The sequence below is a fragment of the Manis pentadactyla genome, chromosome 4 (genome assembly GCF_030020395.1).
Source record: "Manis pentadactyla isolate mManPen7 chromosome 4, mManPen7.hap1, whole genome shotgun sequence".
Lineage (NCBI taxonomy): Eukaryota > Metazoa > Chordata > Mammalia > Pholidota > Manidae > Manis > Manis pentadactyla.
The window spans coordinates 13,002,121-13,029,451 of record NC_080022.1 but is presented as its reverse complement, the minus strand read 5'-3'; the positions used below and the strand labels follow the sequence as shown (position 1 = coordinate 13,029,451).

The 27,331-nt window shown below is 50.3% G+C and overlaps 1 protein-coding gene across 2 annotated transcripts in view; it reads right to left on the bottom strand.

Moving 5' to 3' along the window:
* Window positions 1–27,331, bottom strand: part of IGSF21 (immunoglobin superfamily member 21) — a 227,404-nt gene that overhangs the window by 25,832 nt on the left and 174,241 nt on the right. For both annotated transcript variants that reach the window (XM_036914445.2, XM_036914446.2), the window contains exon 4: window positions 5,568–5,686. In XM_036914445.2, coding sequence (XP_036770340.1) covers window positions 5,568–5,686 — 119 coding nt within the window. The remainder of the gene's footprint in view (window positions 1–5,567; window positions 5,687–27,331) is intronic.

The window sequence follows — 27,331 nt, the reverse complement described above, 5'->3', positions numbered from 1 at the left end:
GAATCTTAATGTAAGAGTTAAAACTGCTGAAACTCTTAGAAGAAAAACAGCGGAACACATCATGACCTTGCGTCAGGCAAAACCTCCTGATATATGACACCAAAAGCACAAGCAAAAAAAGAAAAAAATATATAAACTGGACTTGATCAAAGTGAAAGCCTTTTGTCCTTCAAGGGACACCATCAAGACAGTGACAAGACAACTCACCAAACGGGGGAATATATGCAAATTATATATCTGATAAGGCCCTCAAATCTGGAATAAAGAACTCTTACAACTCAATGATAAAATCCAATTGAAAACGAGCGAAGGATCTGAAGACAGTTCTCCAAAGAAGGTATCTAAATGGCCAAACCACGTGAAAAGATGCTCAACATCATTAGTCATTAGAGAAAAGGGCAAATCAAAACCACAATGAGAGGCACTTCACATTCACGAGGATGGCTATAATCAAAAAGATAGCAAGTGTTGGTGAGGGGGTGGAGAAACTGGCGCCCTCAGCTGCTGCTGGTGGAAATGTAAAATGGTGCAGCTACTTTAGAAAACAGCCTAGTAGTTCCTCAAAAGGTTAAACATAGAGGTACCTTTTGATCCAGCAATTCCACTCCCAGGTACGTGCCTTAAAGAATTGAAACTATATGTCCATACAAAACTAGCACAAGAATGTTCACAGTAGCATTATTTTCAGAGCCCCAAAACAGAAACAACCCAGATGTCGATCGATTGGTGAATGGATAAACAACATGTCATAGATCATACAATGGAATATTATGCAGCTGTGCAAGGAATGGAGTACTGAGACATGTTCCAGTATGGATGAACCTTGAAAACATTATGCTAAGTGACAGAAAGTTACAAAAGACTGCATATTGTGTAATCCCATTTATAAGAAATGTTCAGGGAAATTCACAGAGATTGAAAGTAGACTAGTGTTTGCTAACACTCAGGGGAGGGAATCTAGGGTTGGGAATAACTGCTGACAGGCATTCTTTAGGGGGTAATGAAAATGTTCTAGAATTGGTTGCCCGATTTAAAGTGGTATGGTGACTAGGCTAAAAACCCCTGAATTGTATACTTTAAATGAGCAAATTATATGTTATCTGAATTATATCTCAATAAAACTGTTTTTTATTTTTAAAAAAAGCAAGGGAAAAAAATCACCAGAGGCACTTAATAAAAATTCGGTAAAACAAACTGAAGAAAAGACAATCTATGAAAAGTTCCTTAACAACTGTTCTCTAGGGTGGGAGCTGTGGCCCCTGGCCCAGGCTTGGAAAGCATATTGTGTGGGGTTCCAAAATTTTACCTCCACCTGCCAACCTCACTTGGAAGCCTCCAGAATAGAGACAGGGATCCCAAGACTGAACACTTATTAATGCTTCTCAGTACTCCATGACTTCTAGCAGAGCAGAGTGGTTAAGCGCACAGGATGCATTCGCTGGCTGGGTGGTCTAGGCAAGTGACGTGACCTCTCGGTTTCTTCATCCATCAAAGGGAAAATGGTAGTACTCGCTTTACAAGAGGTTTTGTGATTGTTCAGCAAGTGAACTTATGAAAAGTTTAGCAGGGTGCCTAGCATATTAGTAAATGCTCAGTGGAGGGTGATTCATGTGGATGGGAGCAGGGATTACGAGCGTCAGAGTCAGACGGTGAACTCTGCTCTGCCATCTCCTGGCTCAGGTACTTGAGCTTGAATTGTGTCCCTGAGATATTTTGAAGGCCGAACCCCCAGTAACTGTGAATGTGACCTTATTTGGAAATGGTGTCTCTGCAGATGTAGCCAATTTAAAATGAGGTCACACTGGATTAGGGTGGGCCCTAATCCAATGTGCGGTGTCCTCAAAATGTGGACACAGAGACACAGACCCACAGAGGGAGATGCCATGTGAAGATGGAGGCAGAGGTGGTAGTGATGCATCTGTGAGCCAAGGACTGCTAAGGATTGCCAGCAACCACCAGAAGCTGGAAGGGGCAAGGAAGGGCTCTTCCATGGAGCTTTCAGAGAGAGCATGGCTCTGCAGGCATCTTGATTTCAAACTTCTAGCCTCCAAAACTGTGAGGGAATACATTTTTGTTGCTTCCAGTTGTTGATCATTTGTTATGGGCAGGCCTGGTGACTTAAGTCATCAAGCTCTGGTTTCTACATCTGTACCACAAGCTACCTCCTTGATGGAATGTAAGTTCCACCCTGCAAACACTTGGCCTTGTTCTCCACCATATCCTCGGCACCTAGACCTGTGCTTGGCGGGGGAAGATGCTGAATAAGTATCACTGAACCAGGTACGTGAAGGCATGAAGTCCCCATGGCTCTGACCTCACCTTCTAGGAGTGTCACCTTCTGAGAGAGGCCTTCTGACCATCTGGTTTAAAACAGCCCCTTTTCCCTCTGCTTGTCCTGGCCTCTGCTCTGCTTGACCACCCTCTGACGTGCCACAGGCTCTGGCTGTCTACCCGTACATGGCTGCCTTCCTGCACTGTAAATTCCACGAGGACCAGGAATTTTGTCTGTCTCCCAAAGAAGAATTCCAGTACATACAACAGCTCGTGAACATACTGGTTGCTCGATAAATATTTGTGACGTAAATGAATGAATGAAGAACAAATGAAGAATGAGTGAATGAATGTGATTTAGAATGCCCATGTGTGTGGACATCCAAGTCACCTTATAATTTATTTAAACAAAAAAGACATTCAGATACTGTTTTTACTAGAAAGTTCAATACTGGGCTGCCCATGTCACAAGTGGACGTTGACCTGGATTTGGACCCAGGTCTGCTGGACTCCTAGTCAAAGGGTTTGAGTAGTGAGGGGGCCCTAGGTAGTCATAGATGGGAGAAGCACCCATGGGGTGGGGCACAGGAATGGAACAGTGGGGCGGGGATGGGCTCTCCTTCCTCTTAGACTCTGATGGGCCCTGGAAACAAAACCTGTCTTGAGTTTTTGCGTGCCAGGTGCTTGAAGCTCCACCCAACTGCCTCAAGTGTTTGAGTGCCAAGCATTCCTAGTTAGAGCTCAGTCTCACAGAGGCCCCCACTCCTCCACTCTGCACCCCAACACCGTGCTTGGTTGGTACTTGTGTTACTAACAGCCTTTGTGCCAAAGGTGGGAACATTTCCCTTGGGTGTTCAGAGGTGCTGTTAGGAGCACCAGCTCCAGTCTCGGGCAGACCTGGCAGGACCCCCAACTCTGTCACTCATGTAGGTGGGCCCCTTAAATTCTCAGAGCCTCCATCAGAGCCCTTATCAGTAAAACACGGATGACAGCACCTGCCTTGTAGGGCTCCCTCCCGTGACAGTCACACGATTAACCGTGGGTTGAACGTTTAGCACACAGTTCAGGGCACACAGCCTGTGCCTGATGGGAAATGGCCTTGATTATTAGCTATGGGCTGAAAGGGCTCCCTCTGTGTGGCACTGCTGTCTATGAGGGTGGCAGAGTAACTGGGTCTTTGGTCTTCTGGAGGAACCAGAAAAGCAGCATTTTTTGGCTTTGGCGGGGTTGGGGTGTCTGAGCTTCACATTTAATTGATTGTAACATCACCCCCTTAACACGTCCCCTGCATAACCTGCACCCCCAAGAAGAGCCTTCGCAATCTGTCCATGACTGTGTATAATGCGTTCCTGGGGCCCAGCATGCAACTTTCAAATTGGCTTACAATTTATCTGCAGCTCGGATAAAAGCATTTTAATGACTGTGTGCAGCATGAACCCTCGGGGTCACCCATGTGGCGCCCAAATGTCCTTCCCCACCGCAGAGTGGGGATGTTATAGGCGTGAAATTACAGCGACTCTTGCATTTTGATCTCTGCCCGGAGGCCTCTGGAAGCAGCATGTTAGAATGTGCTGGATGCAGCCGTGGTGATGGCAGACAGGGTGCCCTGCTCTCCCGCAGAACTGCTCTGTGCTTCTGGTGCACGTGGGGCCCTGGGACGTGGCCAGCTCCTCGGCTCCCCCTTCCCCAGTGTCCTGGGAAGCTTCCCTTTGACTCCCAAATTGGGGAGGGGGCTTCTTTGCTCCACTGTTGGCTGCCATGATCCTTAGGGTCTCTCTGGCACAAAGGAGACCCCAGCTTTCCATGACCTATACTCTCTTGGAGGGAGGGTCTTTGCGTGTGCATGGGTGACAAGAAATGGTCCAAACAATGTCACAGATAGGCCAACACAATGAATAGATTGTAATTTTTGAAAACTGCCTTGAAATATATTTAAAGGAGAGGGTCATGGAGTTTGGGGGTGAAGGTAATGTGATTTTAAGCCTTCCTAATTGGGTTTACATTGTGCTCATGTTTAGCTGATATGACTAGGTAAGAGACACTGTTTATTGTACACACAGAATGCGCCAGACCCTGGGCTCAGAACACTCTGTTCTGTGGATTCTCTCATTTAACCCTCCCAAGCTGGGCCAAGTCACTTCAGGAGCTCTCTGACCCTGGATGTCTGCAATGGGCACAACATAGTTCCTGCCCCCCAGGCTGATGTGGGCAACTGCAATTAGGGAGATTTTCCTGGCAGCACCACCTCCCTGCCCTGGCTTTTTCCCCAGGCAGCTCAATCACATCACGTGCGGCCACTGAGGGAATCAATGTCCCACTGGAGGTCTGGCCTTTGGAAGTTTTCAATTTCCCCCAAAGCAGCAGCTTTCAACAGGGCCCTTGCGTTTTCACTAGTTGCCTGAGTAGGCAAGCTTCGTTTCCCAGGTAAACATCATCTGATAAGAACACCAGAGAGCACTGGAGCCTGGAGCAGAGGCCAAGGCCCTGGAATTCTGGTGGCCGAATTCAAGATTGTGCCTGACAAGAAGAGCAGAGCCGGCAGGGCTTCTGAGGCCACTTGGAACAAGGCCCTTGTTTTTAGAAATGCGGCAATTGAGACTGGGGCTGGGGACACAGCCAGCCAGAGAGAGGCACTAGCTTTATTATCCGCATTTTGCAGATACAGAAACGGAAGCAGGCATAGGGCATAGGGTCAGAACCCAGGCACCCTAGCATCCAGTCTAGTGGACTTCCTGACTTATCACCTGGGGCTTCAGTGCCTCGGGAACAATCTCCGGGAGGCACAGGGAGAGAACACGTGGCTGGGTCAGAGTCATTCTCTCTGCAGCAGGCATGCATTGCCGCTGATGTGGTCTCAGAATCCCCATGCAGGCTCTTGAATTGTCCTCCTGGGGGGGCACCCACACCTACTGTACTTTCCCTGTGGGTGTTTCTGTGAATGTGGCTCTTGGCTTCAGCCTGGGAAAGGTGCCCATATAGCTGCTTTACACTGGATCACAGAGACTGGAGCTAGGGGGCCAATGAATGATTCACTAAGCCTGCATCCCACCCTCATCTCACAAAAGTGGAAATTGAGGCCCAGAGACTGTGGCAGCATGGTCAGCCTCCTTGCCCCCTTGAGGGCAATGGTGGGGAAGAAGAGGGTCCATTGGCAGCACAACAGGCATTTTGGCAGGTGGTTCCCAGGAGAGCCCCTCTATGCACGTGTGCATGAGCGCACACACACACACACACACAGACACACACACACACACAGCTTCTCATTGTGAAGTCAGGCCCAGGGGCCCTGCACTTACCCATGACGTTGAGGAAGATGTTGCCTGACGCCAGCACCACCTTCTCTCGGGTAGCTCGGTCGTAGATGCCCACATGACACTCGTAGGGACCATTGTCTGAGATGCGGACCTCGGGGAGCCTGCAGGGGGGCAAAGGGGCAGGATGAGGGCCTGTGGTCTGGAGCTGGAAGGCGTGGCGCTCCAGGAAACTACTGCCAGTGCCCCACTGTTCAACCTTTGCTCAACAGACACTCCTGGATTGACCACATGCTTGTGTGCTGTGCTGGGAGGGGGCGCAGCATTTAGGGATCGCCAACCATATGCCAGGCCCTGCGCTTGACACTTCAGACAGTGAAGGTGTGGGCTGTGTGTCCAGCTGGAGTCAAATCTGGACTCCTTCCGGCATCCATGAACTCAGGATGGTAATGGTGCCCACTCCCCAGGGGTACTGAGGATGCCATGGGTTAGGAGGTGCCTGACATGTGGTACAGGCATGTCGCTCAAATTGTTACTAACGCATCACCTCACTCCTTCCTCACAGCTGCCGTCCACATGGCCCCATGTCATAAACACGGAAACTGAGGCTGCAGAAGGGGTATAATTGCCCACTGACCCAATATGGCTAATAACAGCCAGGATGGGAATTTGGATTCCTCTTTCTGCCCTGTGTCACTTTATGCCCAGTCTTGGGGACTTGAGAAGAAACATAGTAAAATTTCCATCTCCAAAGAACCCCCGTCCCAATGGACAAAGAGCCAGGGAATCGGATCAGAACTCCAACTCATGTGGAAAATAGTGTGCATATCCCAGCACAGAGCAGGGAGTGGCTGGTTCTGCCTGCAGTAGACAGGAGGGCCTCTTGGAGGAAGTGAGGGCAAGAGAGACCCCCTCGAGCCTTCTGGTCATTTCCTCTGAAAGGCCAGAGAGTAAATATGGTGGGTTTTGTTGCCCTTCTGGCCTCTCACAGCTACTGAACCCCATAGAGCAAAAGCAGCTACAGACAGTGCATAAGCAAATCGGTGTGGCTGTGTTCCAATAAAACTTTATTTATAACCATTGAAATAAATTTCATATATTTTCATGGGCCTTGAAATATTCTTCTTCTGTTTTTATTTTTTTCCCAACCACTTAAAAATGTGAAAAAATAAAAAACAATCTTAGTTCATAGGCTGGTAAAAAAAAAACACAAAAAAACACAATCTGAATTTCACCCACAGGCTGTAGTTAGACCATTCCTGTTCTAGAGCCTTCTACAGGCTCCACAGGGTCAGACCATGCTGAAACTGAGTTCGTATGTGGTTTTCTCTACCCATGGAAAATGCCAACACGGCAGCTCTTTCCTTGCTATTGCACTAAAGGAGGCCGGACTTGGTGTTAGAGGGAGACGAGTTCAAATCCTACCCCAACTGTTGGTCCACGGTGTGACCTTGTACGAGCCCTGCTGTGTCTCTCGGAGCCTCTGTTTCCTTATCTGAAATACGGGGCTGATACGTCACAGGACTGCAGTGAGGATGAAACCCGACCCGTCATGTGAAATGGATGAGGGATCATCGCCGACTGTCCCTTCATCCTGTGATGCCCAGTGGGAGGAGGAACGCCTGGCAGGTGGGACCTGGGCACTTGGAGTGGGCAGAGCCTTGACCTGGAGTTACAGAGGCTTCGGTGCTGCTGTGCCAGGGAAATCTGTGTCCTCCGGCAAGGTCGGAGCTTCTCTGGGCCCTAATCATGCTGCGAGAGGGGAGCCTACTCTGGCCACAACTTAGAGGGTGTGGGGTTTCTGTGTTTGGGTCTCAGGTCCTCACGCTGCAGCAGAAAGCTGGGAAGAAGGGAAGAAACTCATGTTCATGGAAACCCTAGCAATGCCAAGCACGGTGCCCTACCCGCCCAGCGGCCGCACAGTCCTATGGGAGAGAACCCCCACCCCCGTGGCGGGCAGTGAGGGTGTGGTTAAGGGCACAGTCCGAGGGGGCATCCCAGCCTGGCAATCCAGGAAAGGGAGGTTCCTTCAGTCGGCTCTCCATTCCCACCCCTTCATGGACGCATTTCCCACTCTACTCGGTGAAGCCTCTTTTTCCCATCTGTTCCTGCTGAGCAATCTAACCTCAGATTCCTTCCTTTCTTCTGCGTTTCAGCTGTTCCCCCCCACCCCCCCCCCACCATCTTTCACTTCCAGATCTTCTTCCTCATGACTCACTGTCTCCCTCCTCCCTCCCTTCCCTCCACACACCTGGGCTTGCCGCCTCTCTTCCCCCACCCAATGTCTCACCGAGCACCCAGCCCACCTCATGCCCCCCCTCCTCCCACCACCGGCATCACTAGCATAAACAAACACCTCATTTACACAGAATGCACAGAGGTTGACATCTGATCTACCCACTGTCATGAAAGGACTTAAAGAACGGCGAGCTTTTCATCAGGGAAACTTCGTGGGGAAGATGCACCTCCCTCTCCTCATGCTCTCAGAAGAAGGAGCACGGTGACAGCGGAAACAGCAGGGAACCCTCTCCCTTCCGGGAATAATTTTCTTTGTCTATAACTCAGCTACACTGAAAAAATAGCCTCTCCTGGGCACTGTTGCTGAGACAGTCACCTAGAGTGACATGTTTAGGTGACACTCGTAGGTGTCAGTGATCGTGGCGACCTGCTTAAGTGACTTGTAGGTGACAGGTATGCAGGTGACATGCTCAGGTGACAGCTCCGTAAAGAAACAGGCTCAGGGGACACATGCAGCTGGCAGCTTCCCAGGTGATGTAATAAAATAATGATGATATGGTTGATACAGAGTTGGAAATATGCAGGTGACTGCCACATATGTGATTTATGCAGATGTGTTTATGTAACAGCAACACAGGTGACATGTTTAGGCAACGACACTGATGACATGCTCAGGTGACAGTAACATAAATAGTGCAGGTGACACGTGTAGGTGACACACTACAGGTGGTACAGAGACAGCTCAGGGGACACCTGGACCGGTGCTTTCTGAAGAAGGTAACTTCCCATTTCTGCTGCGTTCCCTTGCTCCGCAGAAGATCTTGCCTTCCCTCATTGGCCCAACTCACAGTTCTTGGGCCGCACCTTTGATAATCTGCCCAGTATAGTCAGTGACCAAGTCCTGGTGTTCTAGCTCCTAAATATATCCCCAACTATCCACTTTCCTCCATCTCCGCTGCCGCTTTTCCTCACCTGGAATACACAGGTGGGTAGTTAACTACTTCTTGTGCCCCTGCTAATTCTCTGCTAATCCCATTCTCCAGGTAGAACCAGGATCTTTTCAAATGCAAATGAATCAACGGTAACCCTACCTAGATCCCTTCCAAGTCTCTGCTCTTAAAATAAAGACCAGAATCCCTATCTTGGCCAACAAGGCCAGAGTACTTGGCTCCTGCTGCATCTCCAGCCACAGCCTTCCCCTTCCTCCAGCGGCAATGGAATCTTTCCATTCCTTTCATGAGCCGAGCGTCCCTCCGTGCTGGAAACCAGGCGCAGCCCCCACCCCACCACAGCAGACTCTAGTTCTCATCTGCAGATCCAACAGCTTCCAGGTCACAGCTTTGATTTGGACCAATCGCTTCATCCCAGCACGTGCCGTCAGCATTATCCTTCTAAAGTGGATTAAGCAGCCCAGCGACTCCCTTTCCCCATCTGTGAGTGGCATTGATCTGCACGCTGGATAGAAGGCCTTGTGCAGATAGCAGGGCCCCTAGGGGGCTGGGGGGAGAGGAGACTAACTCTCAACAGCAATGGGCTGTGATCAATAAACTATTAATAACTGCAAAGGTTTCTGGGGAGATCAGTGTAATGCAGTTTAGCGGCTGGAGTTTACCAACACTGACAGCAGCTCTGAAAGGCAAGTAATTATGGTTTTGAAAAGCTGGGCACAGAGATAGTGGAAGTCCCATTGGCTGTCGCTGTGGCCCCTGTGGCTCAGGTGAGGCCAAGCAAGGGCCGGTCACTAGGGTTTCTGCCAGGCCTGAGGTCAGGACTATAGGCTGTCCACATTTGGCACAAGTATGTAGGCCTACTGGGTGCTAAGCCCCACGCTGAGCCTTGAGGGATGGGGTGGATCCAGGAAGGCGAAGGATTTGGATCCTGCCTCCATGCCTTTGCCTACACCGTTACCTCGAGTTGGACCACTCTGCCGTTCTTGTCCACATGGCAGGCCTCTAGCCACCTTGCAAAACTGGGCAGTTGAGTCTCACTTTCCCCATCTGTGATCACACCCCTCAGACAGTTGAGAAAATGACATGGGATAATTCAAAAGCTTAGCTCTGGGCTGGTATGCCGTGAGAGTCCAGTGGACCAGAATCACTAGAAACAGCGCAATCTGTGGGTGCTACATTCAGACGCCACCAAGACCAAGCAGGATGTTCTGACTGCCCACCCCCTGTGCAGACAGAGTTCCTCTCCACCTCCCCAGGGCTGCTTCTGTCTCAGGGCACCTACTCGTCCACATCATGATACACTGTTACCTGTTTGTCTTTCCTCCCAGGGAAGTATTATGAGCTCCTTGAAGGTGAGCCTGGCCACATGGTAGGTGCTTAGGGAACATCCATTGCATGAATGAGGGGATAAGGGCATTGGCTTCTCTGAGCTTTGTTTTTTCTATCTGATAAATGGGTATTATAAAACCTGCCTTGTGGGATTACAGCCTTTGGGGGAAGAACCGATATTTATAGAAATTTATAATGAGGCATTATGCTAAGCATTTTACCCTCACTGAATCCTTGACATTATTCTGTTATAATGCAGCATGTACAACATGCTCTAATATGTGCTGCATAGCAATAAGAATATTATAGCCCCCACTGTATAGATGTGGGAACTAAGGCACCCCAAGAAAACAGTAACATGACCGAGGAGGCCACAGAGGGAGCAGGTGGGTGCCCTGGTTCAAACACAAGCCGTGTGGACGTCAGAGCCTAAGAATTCTCTTTGGACCCGATCCCCACACCGCTCCTCAGATGTTCCTTTACCAGCAAATTAATTTGAGCTCACTGGTACTGGAATTTACCTCCCCTGCCCTTGAGTGCATTTCTGTTCTGAGCCTGGCCACCTCTCCAGGTAATGAGAGCCATCTGCTTCCTCTCTGCTGCTAGAAACAGAATGGACTTTTTTTCCTCCTGAATTCCCTTCCTCCAGTTGCCGGTGAGCCCCTTAATTCTGGTGACTGGAGTGCGCTGAGGAAGTCATGTTCACATTCTCCACACCTGACACAACTTTATAGCCTCTAATCAGTTTTCCCTTTCTGGCTTTGTCTTTCCACTGGGAAGAGTCCTAGATTCTCCCAGAATGGAGACTGGGGACTTGGGAGCAGAGGGTGGGGCTGGGAGGAAACAGAGATGGTTTTTGAGTTACTTTTCCAGCGCTGTTAGGGGATCAGTCGACCCAGCAAGTGACTTTTGCTGAGAATTGCAGTCTAATTCATGACCGTAGGCAAACGCACTTAGAAGAGAGCCTGGAGTACTATAGGGGCTTGTCAGTTCTTCCCCCCAATACTGTTAATTGATAAAATTTTTAGAACAAATTATGACACGCCGTTAGGCACAGGGAACAAGACAGAGTGGTGCTTTCAAAAAGAAATCCTATACAGGTGCTTTTTCTATCCAGTCTGCATATATGCCTCTCTCCTTCTGAGAAGAAGTTGGCTGGACATTAATTAGGTTGCCCCAGGATCAAGGTCATCACAACACACATTAGTCTCATCCTGCCATGTCTTAGGGATGGTGCAATGCGTTATTTTGCTCCTATACTGTATATCTCCTGGGATCCTTGCCTTTAAAATAAAATTAGTTGATAGCCTTATCGAGGTATAATTGACAAAACAATCAACTGCATAAAGTTGGCGCATTGGGTGAGGTTTGGTTTGACATATGCATACACCATTGACACCACCGCCATGATCTCGATGATGAACGTACCTATTGCCCCCAAATGTTTCCTTGTGCCTCGTTGTGATCCCCTGCCCCCACCTCCAGGCGACCACTGAAGTGCTTTCTGTCACTGTGGACCTCGTTTCCTAGGATTTCATATACACTGATTTTCTCTATGAGAAAAATGTGCATGGCATTTGTGTGGGTGCTTCTGACCCTCTTCTAATCTCTCAGGTGAGGGGGGCTGCAGGACAGGCGACAGCTGGGCATTTCCTTCCTTCCGCTCTACTCATCCCACTCCACCCGCAGTCTTTACACCTTTGTCTTTATTCTTGCCCCTTCTCCCTGCCTGAGGCCCCTGTCCTGTCTCTACCTTGTTGCCAGAGTGACCTGATCACAGTGAAGATCTGGCCTGTCCTTTCCCAATTTAGAACCTTCCCGTGGCTTCCACCACTAGAGGATCAATCCCAAGCTCCTGCTGCAAGACCCTCCCTGATCTGGCCCAAATCCAGAAAGGTGGAAGGGAGGGAGGCAGTGGGGAAAGAGGTGTGAGGCCTCACATCTCTTGCCAAAATTCAACAATTGAACAAGAAGACTTGTCGGGTCCAAACTTTGATAATCTACCCTATTTAAAAAGCATTTTGTAATTCAAACATCTTCATTTATACACACAGAATCTCATTCTGGGCTAATGGAGAAGATTCGAGTAGCGATTGGTCCTTTGAGGCCCTGCTTTAATGAAGAGATGAGAGAACCTTTTCATTTGTATTACCATTGTTTGCATGGAAACGGAGCTTCTAAGGGGCTGGGAAATAGTTCCTTCTTGCAAGTAGGTTAAACACCCCCCTGCAATCTTATTAGCTTAGCTCCTGCCTCAGCTCTGCTCCCTGTCATCCCTGCTGGAAAGAGCTCAAGTGGGAAGTAATGAAGTTTTACTGTTCGTGCATCTGCCATGCTTGCCTGATTGGCTGCTCATTCCCTGGGGCTCGTACCTAGTCTCTCCCTCCCTCAAACACCTGCCTCCTCTCCAAGTTCAGGGCCATGCCCCCGTGATGCTGGGACAACGACTGCAGAATGCCCGCTCTACCTCTGCAGAGCCTTGCAGCAGGGCTAATAAAAATGGCCATAAAGTCTCTGGCAACCATGAGTACTATTGGGATGTTTGCTGTTAAGACATTTGGAAAAGGTTTTGCTGTTCTCTGAAAAAGGAGCAGGGGTGAGGTACCTGCCCTTCCCCCTCCCTCCCACCTGTGCAATTTGCAGAGCCGGGCTGGAAGCCTGTAGGCATCTAGGTCTGTTTCTCTGACCTCATGATCAGGTGTGCACCCACTCAGCCAGTCCCAGCTGCTGGTCCTTCCCCAGCTGTCTTCACTGTGTCTTGCTTTCCCTTCACAGGCCCTGGGGGTCTGCAAGAACCCCCAGTACTAGGAAATGGGCTGATTACTTGTGGTAGCACCTGTGGCAACTGGCAGGCCTGGGAAAGCAGCCGGTGACAGGCAAGAAAGGGCTTGTCTAGACCTATACCTCGTCTTGGGATGGTATCCTCTATAGGCGAGCCTGGAGGACCTTTGACTACACTCAAGAATCCCCTAGGGGATCTGGTTCAAATGTAGATTCTTGGAGGTCTCCCGCAGGCCCTGGGTTTCTAACAAGCTCTGAGGTGATGCTATTGCTGAGGTCAGCAAACCCCGAGCCTCAGGTCCTCCGCCCTTCTCCGCAATGCCTGCCGCAGGGGTCCATCCATCTGTTTAACCTTTCCCTCCCCCACCAGGCACACTGGCTGGTCCCCTTCCATTGGTTTCACCAAACCCCAAACATCAGAACTTAGAGCTTGGCAGGCCTCCACACATGGTATGTCCCTACTGACTATTGTTAAAGAGAAATTATTTGAGGACAGAATTTGCAGCTCCGAATGGGTCCTTTAAACCATCAGGGGCTGCCACAACGCTGGTCACCCACAGACCGTGCCTCCCTCCCTCTCACTCTGCACTGATTCAATGTTGAATCCCACTCTGCCTTCCTGGACCACACCCAGCATCTGCTCCCTGCCCTCCGGCTTCTGAAACAGATGATGGGTTCTCAATCCTCCCGGGCCCCTGGAAACTTGACACTCAAGTTCACCCTAGAAAGTGGGAGCCAGGCCCTAGACCGAGATCAAAGACACATGATCTCATTCTGCTTGGATGAACTTGGCTAAAGTTGCCTGAGGCACCATGTTCATACATTCCCGGGGCTGCTGCTTGTGAAGGGAGAAGTTTCAACCCCACTGGGACAGGGACAGAGCACCCCAACACCCTGAAGTCCCCTTGCCTCCTTGGCCAGTCCCTGGATTTTCTTCCCCAGCAGGCCCTTCCCGGGAACGGTGCGGAGCCCCGGGGACTGCATCAAGCAGAGGCGCTGGAGGAGGAAGGACAGTCTCCCCTGAGCTAAGGGACTTGCTCTATGGACACAGGTTGTATTACATGGAGGAGGCTAGGAGTTTTTCTCCTTTAACATCAGATCTCCCCAGCCAGCCTGGTCTTAACTAGGATGACCCAGCAAAGGCCCCCTGCAGGATGGCTTGGGGCTTGGTGGTATCCCTCACATGGGATGGGGTGGGGGACACACAGTAGGTGCTCTGAACTCCAGCTGTGGCTGCCATGTGCCGGAAGTCTCAGTAAGTTGAGGTTTCAACAAGCCAGAAACATGTGGTGCTTTTTATAGCACAGTGCTGGGGAGTTTGGGCCCAGCTTCTCTTCCGGGCCAAGCAGGAGAGGAGAGGTCAGAATCCTTCCTTGGGGCTGGGAACCCACAGGTGGGCCCCGCACACAGCCAGCCATTCCTCTTGGCTGGGGAACCAGTCAAGGGTCTAACCAGTCTAAATGTGGTAGGCTTACTTGAGCAGCACCAATGAGAGGTGAGCAGGCTGTCTCAAATTGGGGAGTGGGGCATGGGGGGCCAGGGAGGGGAAGGAGCTCTGGGCAGGGGCCTGTGGCCGCCGGAAAAGCCCCCTTACCTAAGAGCTGAACACCTTCCTAGGCCTGAGAGTTTCATTACCTTCCTCCTTGTGCGGTTTCCCCCTGCTTTCCAGAAACTGCCTGGATTCTTTTTTTCCCAGGGTCTTTAAAAAGCCATTAGCATGATTTTCATTCCCCTTTTAACCTGAAAATGGTTTCCATCATAAAACTGCTTGGTGGGTGCAAAAAATTTGTGGCTTCCAATCAAATGCAGGGCTGGTAGGGAGGGATCGTGGAGAAGGGTGGTGCAGTGTGTGTGAGTGAGTGTGTGTGTGTGTGTGTGTGTCCAGAACACACCATCCACCCTTTCTGTCCCATCCCCAGCTTCCCTCCTTTGGTCTTCCTGTGAGCATTAAAGCCTTAGAATTAGGACCCAGCTGCAGCTCTCTGGCCAGCCCCAGAGGAGGCCCCAGTCTGCCCCTCCGTTGCTTTTCCGTGGGAAGGGGCTTACCTCCCACTTGCCTGCCCCTGAGCTGTGTCCTCCTGGGTTCGAGCATCTCACCCTGGAAAGGGACCCTTCCTGCTAGACTCATCCAAACAGAGCTCAGCCTGCCAGGACTGGGTGACCTCAGGCAGGTCACCTGACTCTCTGGACCTCTGCTTCTGCATCTGGGCTGTAGGAAGCCCTTTGTTCTGAGGCTCCAGTGTAGTCACTGTAGAAGGCCCCCTCACACCTTCCCAGAAGGGTGCTGCAGAGACGGCAGCCATGATTTCCTAGTGGAGAAACGGGGTGATCTTTTTCCAGTGTCGGATTGCATCTTCCGATGATAAATTCCCATAGAAAAAAACCCACAGAGGCCAGCCTGGCATCAGCCTTGATCACCTGAACCCAGGAAGTTAGTAACCAGGGCCCTGGTTGATGAAAGATTTGGGGTTGCTGGCCCCTGCTGCTCTGACCTCCTTATTGCCTGGTTGGTGGAAGATGGGGTCACTGTGCCATGCTGAGCCATCCATCCTGGCCCTTCCCTCCTTGTTCAGTTACGTTCCTGAGCCTCAGGCCCTCACCCCCTCCCATCCTCCCTGCCCCTCTGTTGTCCCCATTCCCCTGCCTCTCTGGCCCTTCTGTGCTGACTGTGCCCTCCCCTCTCCCCTCCCCCTCCTCTCTGGGACTCCCTTCTGCAGTCTCTTGCTGCTGCCATGGAAACTACTTCCTCCTCCATATCCTGATTTATCCATTTAGCCCCTCATGGTCAGCCTGCACAACTCAGGGTCTGGGATGGGAGGCAGCCCAGGGTTCAGGAAGTTCCTTCCACCTGTCTTTACCACCTGCCACCCCAGGCCCACCAGGTACAAGGTGTTGGCCATGTTTTCCCTGGAAAAAGACATTGGGCAGCGGGTAAAGGGAACCCAGACGAAGGAAGCTGGGAGGTGAGCCACATAGAAGCAAGGCTGAAAGGCTGCGGCACATGGCTGTGCTGTGTCCGTGTGGGTGCTGAGTCTCCTAAAAGGAAGCCCTGCCTCTTAACCTGACAGTTGGAGAAGTTGGCATCATGAAGTTCTGTGCCTCTTGGAGTTGGCAGGGGAGGAAGGTATGGAAGGTGACTTTCCCAGGCTCCCTGCACTTCTGGCACCAATGATCACTCTGATCTTGTTCAGTGAGCATAGCCGCACCCCTACTGTGTGCAAGGCCAGAATGAGACCACTGGACCAAAAGATTCTAGAGGACCACGCATGCAGTGTTTATCTCTGCATGTCAGTGGTTCATTGAGCACCTGTGTGTGCAAGACCCATGCCGGGCACACTGAACAGTGATGTCTTCCAACCTTCACATAAGCCCCTGAAATAAGAATAATAATAGTAATGAGTAATAGTAATAATAGAGCCCTCCTGTGTGCCTGATACTCATAGCTTTAATATGTAGGAGTTGAGTGACCCGGGACAAGTTTAGTATCATGCCTCAGTTTCACCATCTGTAAAGCTAAATCTTCTCAACCACCCCATGAGGTATTAGGTTCATCACCCTGATTTCGCAGATGAGGAAACAGGCACGGGGACGTTGCCTAGAACTCAGCCAGAGCAGTCGGGGTTGGGGGCGGAGGGCTGGCAGCTGGACCCCAGAGTTGATGAAACCAAGCTCAATGCCTTCCAAGGTGGGAGTGGCCCAAGCTTCTGCAAGGTTGCCCATCAGTGGCAGGATGGAAACAAACTCCTGCAGACTAGCAAAAGTTGTAAAGCGGAGGCAGAATGAGTGGGTGCTCTGAAGCTAGGAAGGTGGCAGATTGTGGCTCTAGAGCAATGATTTTGGTCCTGGGCCTCCTGCCAGCTAAGGCAGCATGGAACCCAGGTGCATGGCCCGGCTGTGCCTTCTGGTGACCAAGAGCTGACCCTTTGTCTGCAGAGACTATGTTTTTCCTGGAAGCAAATTCCAGCAAGAATCTATCACAAGGGGCTCTCTAATATGGGACCAGAGCAGCCCAGAGGCCAATCTCTTCAACCACTGTTTGACAAAAGGATCAGGAAAGAGGCTAAAGAGATGGTTCTTGACCCTTAGAAAAGCAGGTGGTATGCCAAAGCATTGCAATTGGGAAAAGCCTTATCTGCTGGGGCCTGTGCCAGCCTGGCCCTCTGGTGTGGCTGTCAGTCAGCCAGTTTCCTGCAAGAAGAGTGGGGAAATATCCTCAAAGTCTGAGATGGACACAGCAGCCAGCTGACATTCTATCATTTAGTGCCTACAGCTGCCCAGTGAGATCAAAATGATGAACATTTCCACAAATTAGGAAACCAATGCCCAGAGAAGCCCAGCAATTTGTCTAAGGTCATGCAGCTGATGCCTGGAAGGGCTGGGGCATGAACTCAGGTCCGTCTGGCTCCAAGAGTCCATCAAGAGGACAGAACATCTGAGAGCAGCCTAGAGCTCACTCCCTCCTTTGCAATGGTCCTGGGGCCACTTCAGAGCAGCATCAATTACCCGGTTGAGTAAAGCAAACCTTTACTTTTCTGCAAACCTGCAGCTGGGCCTGGGCCCTGCAGGAGGCCTTTCCCAACCAGGTCAGCTGATGGGTGACCCAGGGCCGAACCTGATTCCCACTGTTTCATCAAAGCTGAGCTAAAAACAGCCTTGCTTTGGCGATGGAAAATTGAAACTCCCAGCCTCCTCTTAAGGCTTTTAAACAGGTCAGCCCACCAAAAAACCCAATCCTTCAATCTGGATTCTCTTAAAAAGTAGGGCAGGCCAATTATGTTTTACTGTCCTGAGCTACGTGGGGCTGAGAGTGGGTAAGGTCAGGCCAGGGCGCCTGGGGCTGCTGGCAGATGGGAGACAGAGGAGCCAGCCAGCCAGCCTTTCCCATCAGCCTCTTTGTCAAAACAAAATTAAAACTCCCGGACTCTTGCTGGCACTGAGATCCCATCCAAGGTAATAGGTATTTATCTTAGTGTATTCGGCTTTGGACTTGATGCCATGAGGATGGGAAAGCTGGAAGGTTCTTTCTTGCTCTGTCTCATACACCTAGAACGGTGCCTTGCGCATAAAAGACATTCAAGAAACAGCCGTTAGCTCATACATTCATTCACTACATTTTTACTGAGTACCTACTATGTGTCAGGGCCTGTCCTAGGGCTGGGGATACAGCTGGGAACAATGCAGACAAAAATCACTGTCCTTATGCAGCTGATGTTCTAGTTAAGGGAGACTAAACAAAGCAGGCTTTAAAAAAATATCATGTTGGTGGCTAGATGTATATTTAGAAAAATAAAGGCAGGACAGGGATGGAGAGAGCTGGGAGTGGAGGTGGGGGGTTAAATTTTAAATTTAAAGTTGCAAAGTGGTCAGGGGAGGAGACGTCTAAGCAGAGTGAAGGAGACAAGTGAGTGAGCCACGCGGACATCTGGGGGAAGAATGGTTGTGACTGACAATCACTGAACTGACATTGTCACAAATCTTGCTAGGCACATTTACATCCATCATCTCCTTGTGATTCATTGGAACAACTTTATGAAATGTACAACAGTATGTAAATTACCAGTGCAGTAACAGAAGCTGAGACAAAGTCAAAGACAAGGTCTCCTCTTCACTGGCATATGTTCTGTGTAAGGAAGTTGAACAATTCAACAGCTGTTCTCTTTTCAGAGTAATAGAACCCCTGAGAGCTGGACGTACAACTGTCTGAAATAAAGACTACATTTCCCAGCAACCCTTGCAGCAGGGGGTGGCCATGTGACTATATCCTGGCCAATAGGATATAAGTAGAGATGCTAAGTACAACTTCCTGAAGGATCCTCCAGGGAGGAAGTGTGTCCTTCTCTTTCCTTTCCCCCTTCTGCCTGGAATGTAGTCCCAAGGGCTGGAGCTGGGGCAACTTTTTTAGACTTTGAGGTCACCTTGAGAATGGAAGCTATGCACAGTGTAGCACCAAGAGTGAAGGAGCCTGAGTCCCTAACACCATGAGCCTGCCCCCTTCCCCCTACCCCTGGACAGGCTACATGGATAATTGGGAAGAAGAAGAATAAACTTTTACCTAGTTTAAGATATATTTATCTTTGTTGTAGCCCAAACTAATTCTAACTGATACACTTTCAGACAATAGAGAGTGGTGTGGCCTGTGGGGAATGGAGATGTCATTCTCTGGTTTAAATCCAGTCAATATTTATGGTAGTCAGTTGCTATAATTTGGGAATAACCTGTAAAGAGTTCACATCTTCAACTTTTCAAAGAAGAGCTAAAAATAGAGATTTGTATGTGAAATATGATTTCCAAAAATTTGCCACTGATTTAATTTAAAAACTCTTTAAAAAATGTTTCAAAAATTCCATGTTGGTCAAACAGAACTTGCTTACTCTCTGGCTTTGGCCTGTGAGTTCCTAGTCTGTGAGTGAGGCCCCATGAGATGAAGGATTTACAAAAGAGGCTTAACGCACGCAAGTGAGTGGCGGAGTGAGGACCATCAGGTGTCAGAGTTGATGCTGCCATGGACAAGCTGAGGTGGCAGCCACCTGCACGAGCAAGTCTCCATGACTCACTGGGTTCAAGCTCTTGGAGTGAGCATTTTGGATTTTCACCAAGGTCAAGACAGAAACAGTTCTGTTTAACCAAACACCGCCCCCCTCCCACATACCCACATCTTCCTTATCAATGGAGACAAAGACCTCAGAAGCGAGCAGTGGCTTGGCAGCTGGTGCATTTTAATGGATGCATCATTTTCAACCAAAGCTTCCACCATCTGTTCTTTCTGCTCATTGCCAATGTAAGGAGGAGATGTTTTCTTGGTTGTGGTGCCGGGAAGGTAAGAACGAGGAAGGGAGCAATGGTCTGGCCACCTGTGAGTCTGGGAGGGTGAGCCAGGGGCTTTCGCCTCATGCCCACAGAAATGTCACTCAGCAGTTGCATTGGCCCAGGCAAATGCCAGCAGCCAGGGGTGGTGTGGCCCACAGTCCTGGCTTGGGAAGATCCATCTAGAGACAACACCCTGGCTCTGAGCGAGGTCTTCCATCTACAGATGATTGTCCTTGCATCCTTCAGACCCACCTCTAGTGTCTGCGTGATATTGTGTGTGTGCGGACGGCAGTACTAAGAGTGTGGACTCCAGAGCCTGGCTTTGAATCCTGACTCCTCCACTAATTGTGTGACCTTGAGCAAGCTACCCTACAGCCGGTGACTCCATTTCCCCACCTTAAGATTTGGAATAGTAATAATAGCTTTCCTATGGGCTCTAGGGAGGGTTAAATGAGATAATACATGGCGTGCATTTAGAACAGTGCCTGCTCTGAAATTGCATTTCCATTTTTATTGCCATCATTAGGACTGGGCTTTACATCACCTTCCAATCCCCTGGCTCTCCCCTGCAGCTTTTTGAGAGGCCTGGTTGGGATATAGGTTCATGCCCAGGGACTGGGTAGGGGATGGAAAGGGACCAGGAGGTCCCAGGAACCTGGAACCAGCAGGGCACCCACAGGAAGAATGTGGGGGGGGTGCTGCTCTTGACAACACTCAAGGCCAAACACTGAGAATTCACTTTGTCAAATGAACTTGGGGTGTTTGAAGCTTTGTCCTGGCTTGAGGTCCCTTGGGTCTGGATGGCCCTGATTCTCAGGGCTAAGCAGTGGTTTAGTGGCCAGGAGCATAGGTGATGGCACCTGACAGATTTGGAGTCAAATCTCAGCTCTGCCCCATGGAAGCTTTGGGATCCCGGGTAGGTTGCTTAACTTCTCTGCACTTGTCTCTGAATCTGTAAAATCAAGAACTATAATGCCCACCTCCCAGAATATGGGAAAGGATGTGATGTTCTTCGCTTGCTCATAGACCCTGGAGTGGGGGGGTGAGTGCTGATCCTGGAAAAACTGGCATGAACAGTTCTAACCACCGTTTATTGAGGATGTACTGGTTCTGAGCAGTCTACCCACTCCACCTCTAATCTCACCAAAACCCAGAGGGGCAGGCACTGCACACATGGGGAAACTGAGCTCAGTGAGGTTATATGACCTACTCGAGGTCATGCAGAGAGGGAGCGGTTGAGAGAGGTCATCAGTTCTGCAAATGGAAGCAAGCTCTGCCCTTAAATTTAGCTCCATGAGACAGTCTGTCCACCTGTACCCCCAGCACCTGGAACTTTGCTAGGCACATACTGGTGTTAAGCGTCTATTTGCTGAATGATAATATAGCACACTGCCAGGCCCTGTCCTAAGCACTTTGCACCTATTAGCTCATTTAATGCCCTAACAACCATAGTCATTATTTATGTTAATAACAACAGTGCTTGTTACTTACGCAGTTACTATTTTATGAACTATTATCATCTCCATTTTACAGCTGAGGAAGCTGAGGTGCAGAGAAGTTAAGTCACATACCCAAGGTCACACTGAAAGAGTGGCATTCCATTGTCAACATAACAAGCAAGCTCAAATCAAGGTCTCATCCGGGAGGAGTCGGCATCCTGGGGAGGGACTGTGGCTGGGACTAAGGGATAGGGCTTAAATCAGAGCCCGGCTTGTGGAATTGAGGGTCAGGAGCTTGCATACGAGACAGCAGGGGAACTGCTCACCCCAGAGTTCAAGGTCAGAGGGGAGGACTGAGAAAAAGGAGGCTCCATATAGAGCCCTGAGTAGAAGTAGGACCATCTGAGTCCCTGAGCGAGAGGTAGGGAGGGCTGGGTAGCTGTGGTTTCTGGAAGCCACAGGGGGGACCATCCCCATTAAAAGCGGGAGGAACCCCACTCCTCAGTGGTCAGCTTTGGAATCACTCTCTGTGGCCATGTCCAGTCTGGGAAGGAAGGGGCAGATGACCGTCCTGCTCTGACAGGGCCCGAGGTCCCCAGGGCATCCTGTCTGCACTGCTCTGCATCATTGCCTGGCAAAGCCCAGGCGCCCTGGCCGGCATAGACCAGTGACCCCGACTGGCCTCTGTCACACCTCTGTCTCAGGCTGGCTCTGGGTCTCGGTTTCCCATCAGAGGCTCTGCCTTCCAGAAACTGGGCCTGAGAAGCAAGCAGGAATCCTGCGCTGGAGCATGACAGGGCTTTGTGTTTCCAAACACTGAATGACTTTTCTGCACCAGGTACTATGCTGGGAATTTCTACATGGATCTCATTAGATCTCCACTGCATCCATCCACCCATCCATGCATCCATCCATTCATCTATCCATCCATTCAGCTATCCATCCCTTATCCACCCATCTACCCACTCATCCATCCATTCAACGATCATCCATCCACCCAACAATTTGTACACTGACTGTCTGCAATGTGCTTCTCAATGCACATGGAGGAATGACTAGAGGGACAACAGCAAACAAGACAGGAATGATCCCCCACCATCATGGAGCTCATTTTCTACGGCTCCAGACGGGCATGCAAATAACCACCTCAACATGTGTTTAGTCAATGGAGTCATGAGTTCTGTGAGACATCCACGTTATGAATGATGAGCTGGCCTCAGAGAATTACATAATGTGCCAGGGTACTGGGTCTGTCTGAGCTCATCTCTGGGAGAGTAACATCAGCAAACTCTGGATGGCGCTGTGACCAGGATTCCTGCCAGAGCCAGACTTTCCCTCTGTTCTTGGTTCCGGGTGGTTACAGGGAGGCCAGCTTACGTCAGCTAACACACAGTGGGTTCTCCTCTTTGGGGCTGAGCAGGATTAGGCCCGGAGAGTGCGGATGACCCAGGGCAAACGCTCCCTCCTGCTGAGAGCCCTCTCACAGGGCTCTCCCCTGCCCCCTCCCCTCCCTCCAGCAGCAGATCCCTGGGTGCCCCACCCAGCTTTTATCCCGGCTGTATCCTCCCCCTGGAATGCCTTCCTCCTGTTTCTCCGGCCATTTCCCACACCCCAACCAGCTGTGGTCTCTGATAAGATGCCCAAGCCCCCCACCCACTTCTGTCAGCCAGGCCAGGTAGATTCCCGCGGACTCCTGGGGCCCCGCCAGGCTGTGAATGCCCACCGCAGCTCCAGAAATGTGTCCCTCTGCAGCTGGAATGCCTAGCTTTCCTAGCTGCTCTCCTGGGCCTGATGTATCATAGACATCCCTGTGAATTTGCTAACAGGTAGGATCATACCGTGGTGAGGAACCCCCTGGTCGGGTCCCGGCTCTGCTACAAGTTATTTTCTGTGCAGCTTCAGGTAAGGCACTTCAGTTCTCCAACACCCTGTCTCCTCATCTGCAAAATGGGGCTCAAGAAGGAAGGCGCTTGCAGGCTTTTCATGAGGCCTGAACGAGTTCATGTGTACAGAGGCATTAGCAAAGGGTCCAGCCCACAGTGCCAGTCATACACGCTTGGTGAATGTTCGTACCATTATTATTAATTAGGCATGAATCATCTTTATACATAAAGGATGCCCTCTGCCAGCCTCCAGGGAAAGAGTCAAATCTCTAACGTTGGAATTGTGGCAAGAGAGACAGCAGCCAGGCAAGGGCTGGAAGAGGAGGGCTGAAACAGACTAGACATTTTCTTTGTTAAAAAAAAAAAAAAATCATCGGGCTATGTGCATGAGGAGGCGGATGCAGGAGAATAGGTTTATCAAGGTGGTTTTCAGTTTCACTGTAGTTTAAAATAAATAAGTCAATTTAATGTTTATAGAGTGAGTTATGCCTTATTAGGGACACGGCAAGCTGAAGAAACTTGGCCAAGGCACAATTTGAGAAATTGGCCCCAGCCGTGAGAATGACTACAGCACGCCTTTAGCGTGCAGTCCTGCCCAATGATATTTTCATTCTGTCTCATTTATTAGTTTATTAGCTTTATGGTGAATACAGAAAGTTAGACCACAACATGGGCCTAATTTGATCACAGCCAAATTTTCATGTCTTCCCAAGACGGCTGTAATAAGGGAGGAGACTCCTGTTCCGAAAATGTTTCCAAGTTTTCTGGAAAGGTTCAGGGCAGAGTTCCAGGGCTCTGATTACTGGGACTGTGGGTTAGACAGGCAGGAGACGACAGTGGCGCATAGTGCGGCCTGTCGGGTTTTAAATACCAGTTCCTCTGCTTTGGAGTTACATGGCCTCAAGTCCTTATCCTGTTTAGGTCTCAGTTTTCTCACCTGCAAAATGGGAGCAGTAATAATTCCTCCCAGGTGGTAATCGAGAAGCCTATGTAGCCAGGGCCTGGGTGGAGTTGCTCACCACTGTCTCCCTGGAGCCCAGCACCTTGCCTGGCCTGCCATAGGCTTCCAGTAAATGTTGGGGGAGTGTGGCAAAGGCCAACATCAGTGTAAGGTGCTTAGCACATAACCTTCACTCCTCCTCCGATCTGGGGGTATTGTGCCAGTTGAAAAGCTTTACCAACTCATTTAGGCCCAGAAGCACTCTACAAGGTAGGTATGATTATAATCATCATCACCCCCATTTTAGAGAAGGGGAAACTGAGGCACAGAGAGGCAGTGACTTACCCAGAGTCCCATGGTCTGTAAGTGGAAGAAGTGGGTTCAGGAGCCAGGAGCCTAAGTCAAGGGGTGACTCTATCATGTCACCTCCTGTCTTAAGGATTTCTTATGATTTAGCTTTATTATTTATAACAAAGTTCTGGTTCCATGTCACTCTGAGGGTGCCAAATCTGAATCCTTTCACCTGGAGCCCAAGCCACTGGGCAGGCCAGCCCAGATGGGGGGAACAAGGGATGGGGATGACAGGGGGTCTTGCCCTCAAGAAGCCCATGCCAATTTCCTGGGCACCTACTGTGCACCAGAGCCTGAAGAGGGACCTGGTGATGCAGAAGGAAGGGGGGGGATGGTTCCTGTATCTAACACATGGCAAAAGGGACTTTGCAGATATGATTAAGACTCTTGAGATGGGGGATTATCTGGGACTACCTGGGTGGGCCCAGTGAAATCACAAAGGTCAGTGCAAGAGGGAGGCAGGAGGGTCTGACTCAGAGAAGGAGATTCAGCAGCAAAAACAGGTTTGGAGTGAGGGGGCTACAAGCCAAGGCATGTGTGCATCTCTGAGGCTTCAAAAGGCAAAGAAACAGATCTTCCCTAGAGCTGCCAGAGGGAACTCGGCCTGCCGACACTTGACTTTAGTCCACGAGACCCACTTCAGACTCCTGATCTCCAGAACTGCAAGAATCTGAATTTGTGTCATTTTAAGCCAGTAGGTTTATGACAGAAGCAGTAAGAATCCGATACAAGCCCCAACTCATGGAGTTCAAGTCTGCTGTGCAAAAACCAAACTGAGCATGATCTCTTTTAGTCTCCCAAGAATAGCCCAGCCTGGCGAGCAGATGTGCTCATCCCCATTCTACAGATTCAACTGATTCATTCATGTAACAAGTTATTAACTGATGGTCCCAGGCAAGCTTCCAGGTGCTGGGGATGGAGGAGTGGGCAAAAGACAAGAGGAAACTTGATTTCTAGAGAGAGGGAGGCAATAAACAAGCCACCATGCGAGTATATATCCCACAACTCCAGGAAGGTACAGAGATACAGTCTATGGGAAAAGAAAAAGGTGATGGGGATGCTGTTTTACACAAAGCAGTCAGGGAAGGCCTCTCTGCAGAGATGGCGCCTGAGCAGAAACCTGGATGGTCTGGAGGAGGGAGCCATATAGACATCTGGAACATTCCAGGCAAAGAAATCAATTGCAGAGCGGTAAGGCACTTGCTCACCTGGGTTTGAAGACCAGCTCTGACAGTCCTGAGCCTGCGGCCTTAACCCCCGCATCATACAATGAATGGGGATCTGTCTAAAGCAAGTAATGTGCAGAGCAAGCAGAGGGAGGGCCTGTGAATTCAGCCTGGGCAGAGGCCTCAGCACAGGTTCCTGGCGGCAGAGATGTATGAGTTTGGTCTGGAAGGATAGGGAGGGTTTTGACAGGCAGAGGTGGTTGGTGCCACTTCTGCAAAGGTAGGGGGAGAAAAAGCACGGCGGGCACTTTAAGAGATGGAGAGTCGCCCCCACGGCTGGGCCAGAAGCAGGAACCCGTGGGATGTGGAGCATCTGGGACTCTCACGTCCTGCTGGTGGGGGCGGCGGGGGTGGTGTGTGAAAGGGGAAAAGCACGTGTAAAACAGGCAGGGTTGTGGGTTGAACTGTGTCCCCCAAAAAAGACATGTTGAGGTCCTAACCCCTGGTACTCATGAACGTGACCATATTTGGAAATGGTGTCTTTGCAGATTTAAGAAAGCTAAGAGGAGGTCAGACTGGGTTCAGGTGGGCCCCAGTCTCGTGTCTGGCATTCTTATAAGAGGAGGGAAATTTGGACACAGAGCCAGTACCCCAGAGGGAGGACAGCATGTGAGGACGGAGACACGGATGGGAGGGATTCAAGCCAGGACTGCCAAGGGACTGTCTGGAACAACAGAGGCAAGGGAGGATTCTTCCCTAGAGCTTTCATAGGGAGCACGGCTCTGCTGACACCTTGAACGACTACATTTCTGCTGTTTTAAGCCACCCGGGTTGGGGTATTTTGTCATGGCAGCCCAAGCAAATGAATGTGGGCAGCCTGGACCAAAGCTGAGCATTTGCCTTCCCTACGCTCCTGCAGTTCCTCTCCCCGGGATACAGCCAAAAGAAATGAATGATCAGGCTCAAAGCAACTTTACTTGTCATTGTTCAAAACTGGAAGCGATACCACCGATGGCATGCCACAGGGGAATGAATGAACTGTGACAGTGGCACACAGCGGAGTACTACACAGCGGTGAAAAAGGATGACTCCCTGACACAGGTAACCACATGGGCAGATCTCCCAGATGTTATGCTGAGTGAAGGAAGCCAAGTGCAGAAAGCATGAGTCTATGTGCAGAACAGAGACTAGTCTAAATTGACTCAAAAGGCAGAATCATGTTTCCTTCTTGGTGGAAGGGAACCTCGTGAAATGCTGGAAATGTTTTTTATCTTGTTGTGTGTAGTGAGTAGGCACCAGGGTATATGTGTGCAAGTCCCTGAGCTGGAACCTTAGATGAAACAATTTATTGTGTATATATTGTACCTTAAGGTAAAAGGAAAATAAATACATGGGAACCCCCTGGTTGGAGAGCCTCAAAAGTTGGCCTCTAAGAGGCTGGGGATGGAGGATTGTTAAGCAGAGGATGAAGCACACGCAGCCATGAGCAGGACTGGGAGCATTTAGCGGCATCTAAAGAGGATTTATGATGAGTCCAGAGACCCCCTGGGCCCATCAGAATCTAGAGCGGCTGGCAGGACCTCCATGGGCCTGCTTCCCCTACCCCACCACGGCATCTCATGGGGGCACATCACAGCCTGGGCAGAAACAGAGCAGGGAGAGCTAATGGTGCAGAGACGCAGCCTGGGCCCTCTCCCTCCCCTGCAGCCCCTCCGCATCAGCTCGCCCTGCTGGGCCGCGCTCCGTCCTCATTGGCTCCAGCAGCTCCATCCCTCCCAGGGCACCCTGGTGTCTACTCCGTCAGACCCCAGCACCTCCAAGCCGCCTGCTCTGGGGCCCAGCCCTCATCAGCCACCCCCTCCACTGGCATACAGCAGAGACAAAAAGGACGCAGGCCTGCAGCAGCTGACGAGAAGCAGTGGATG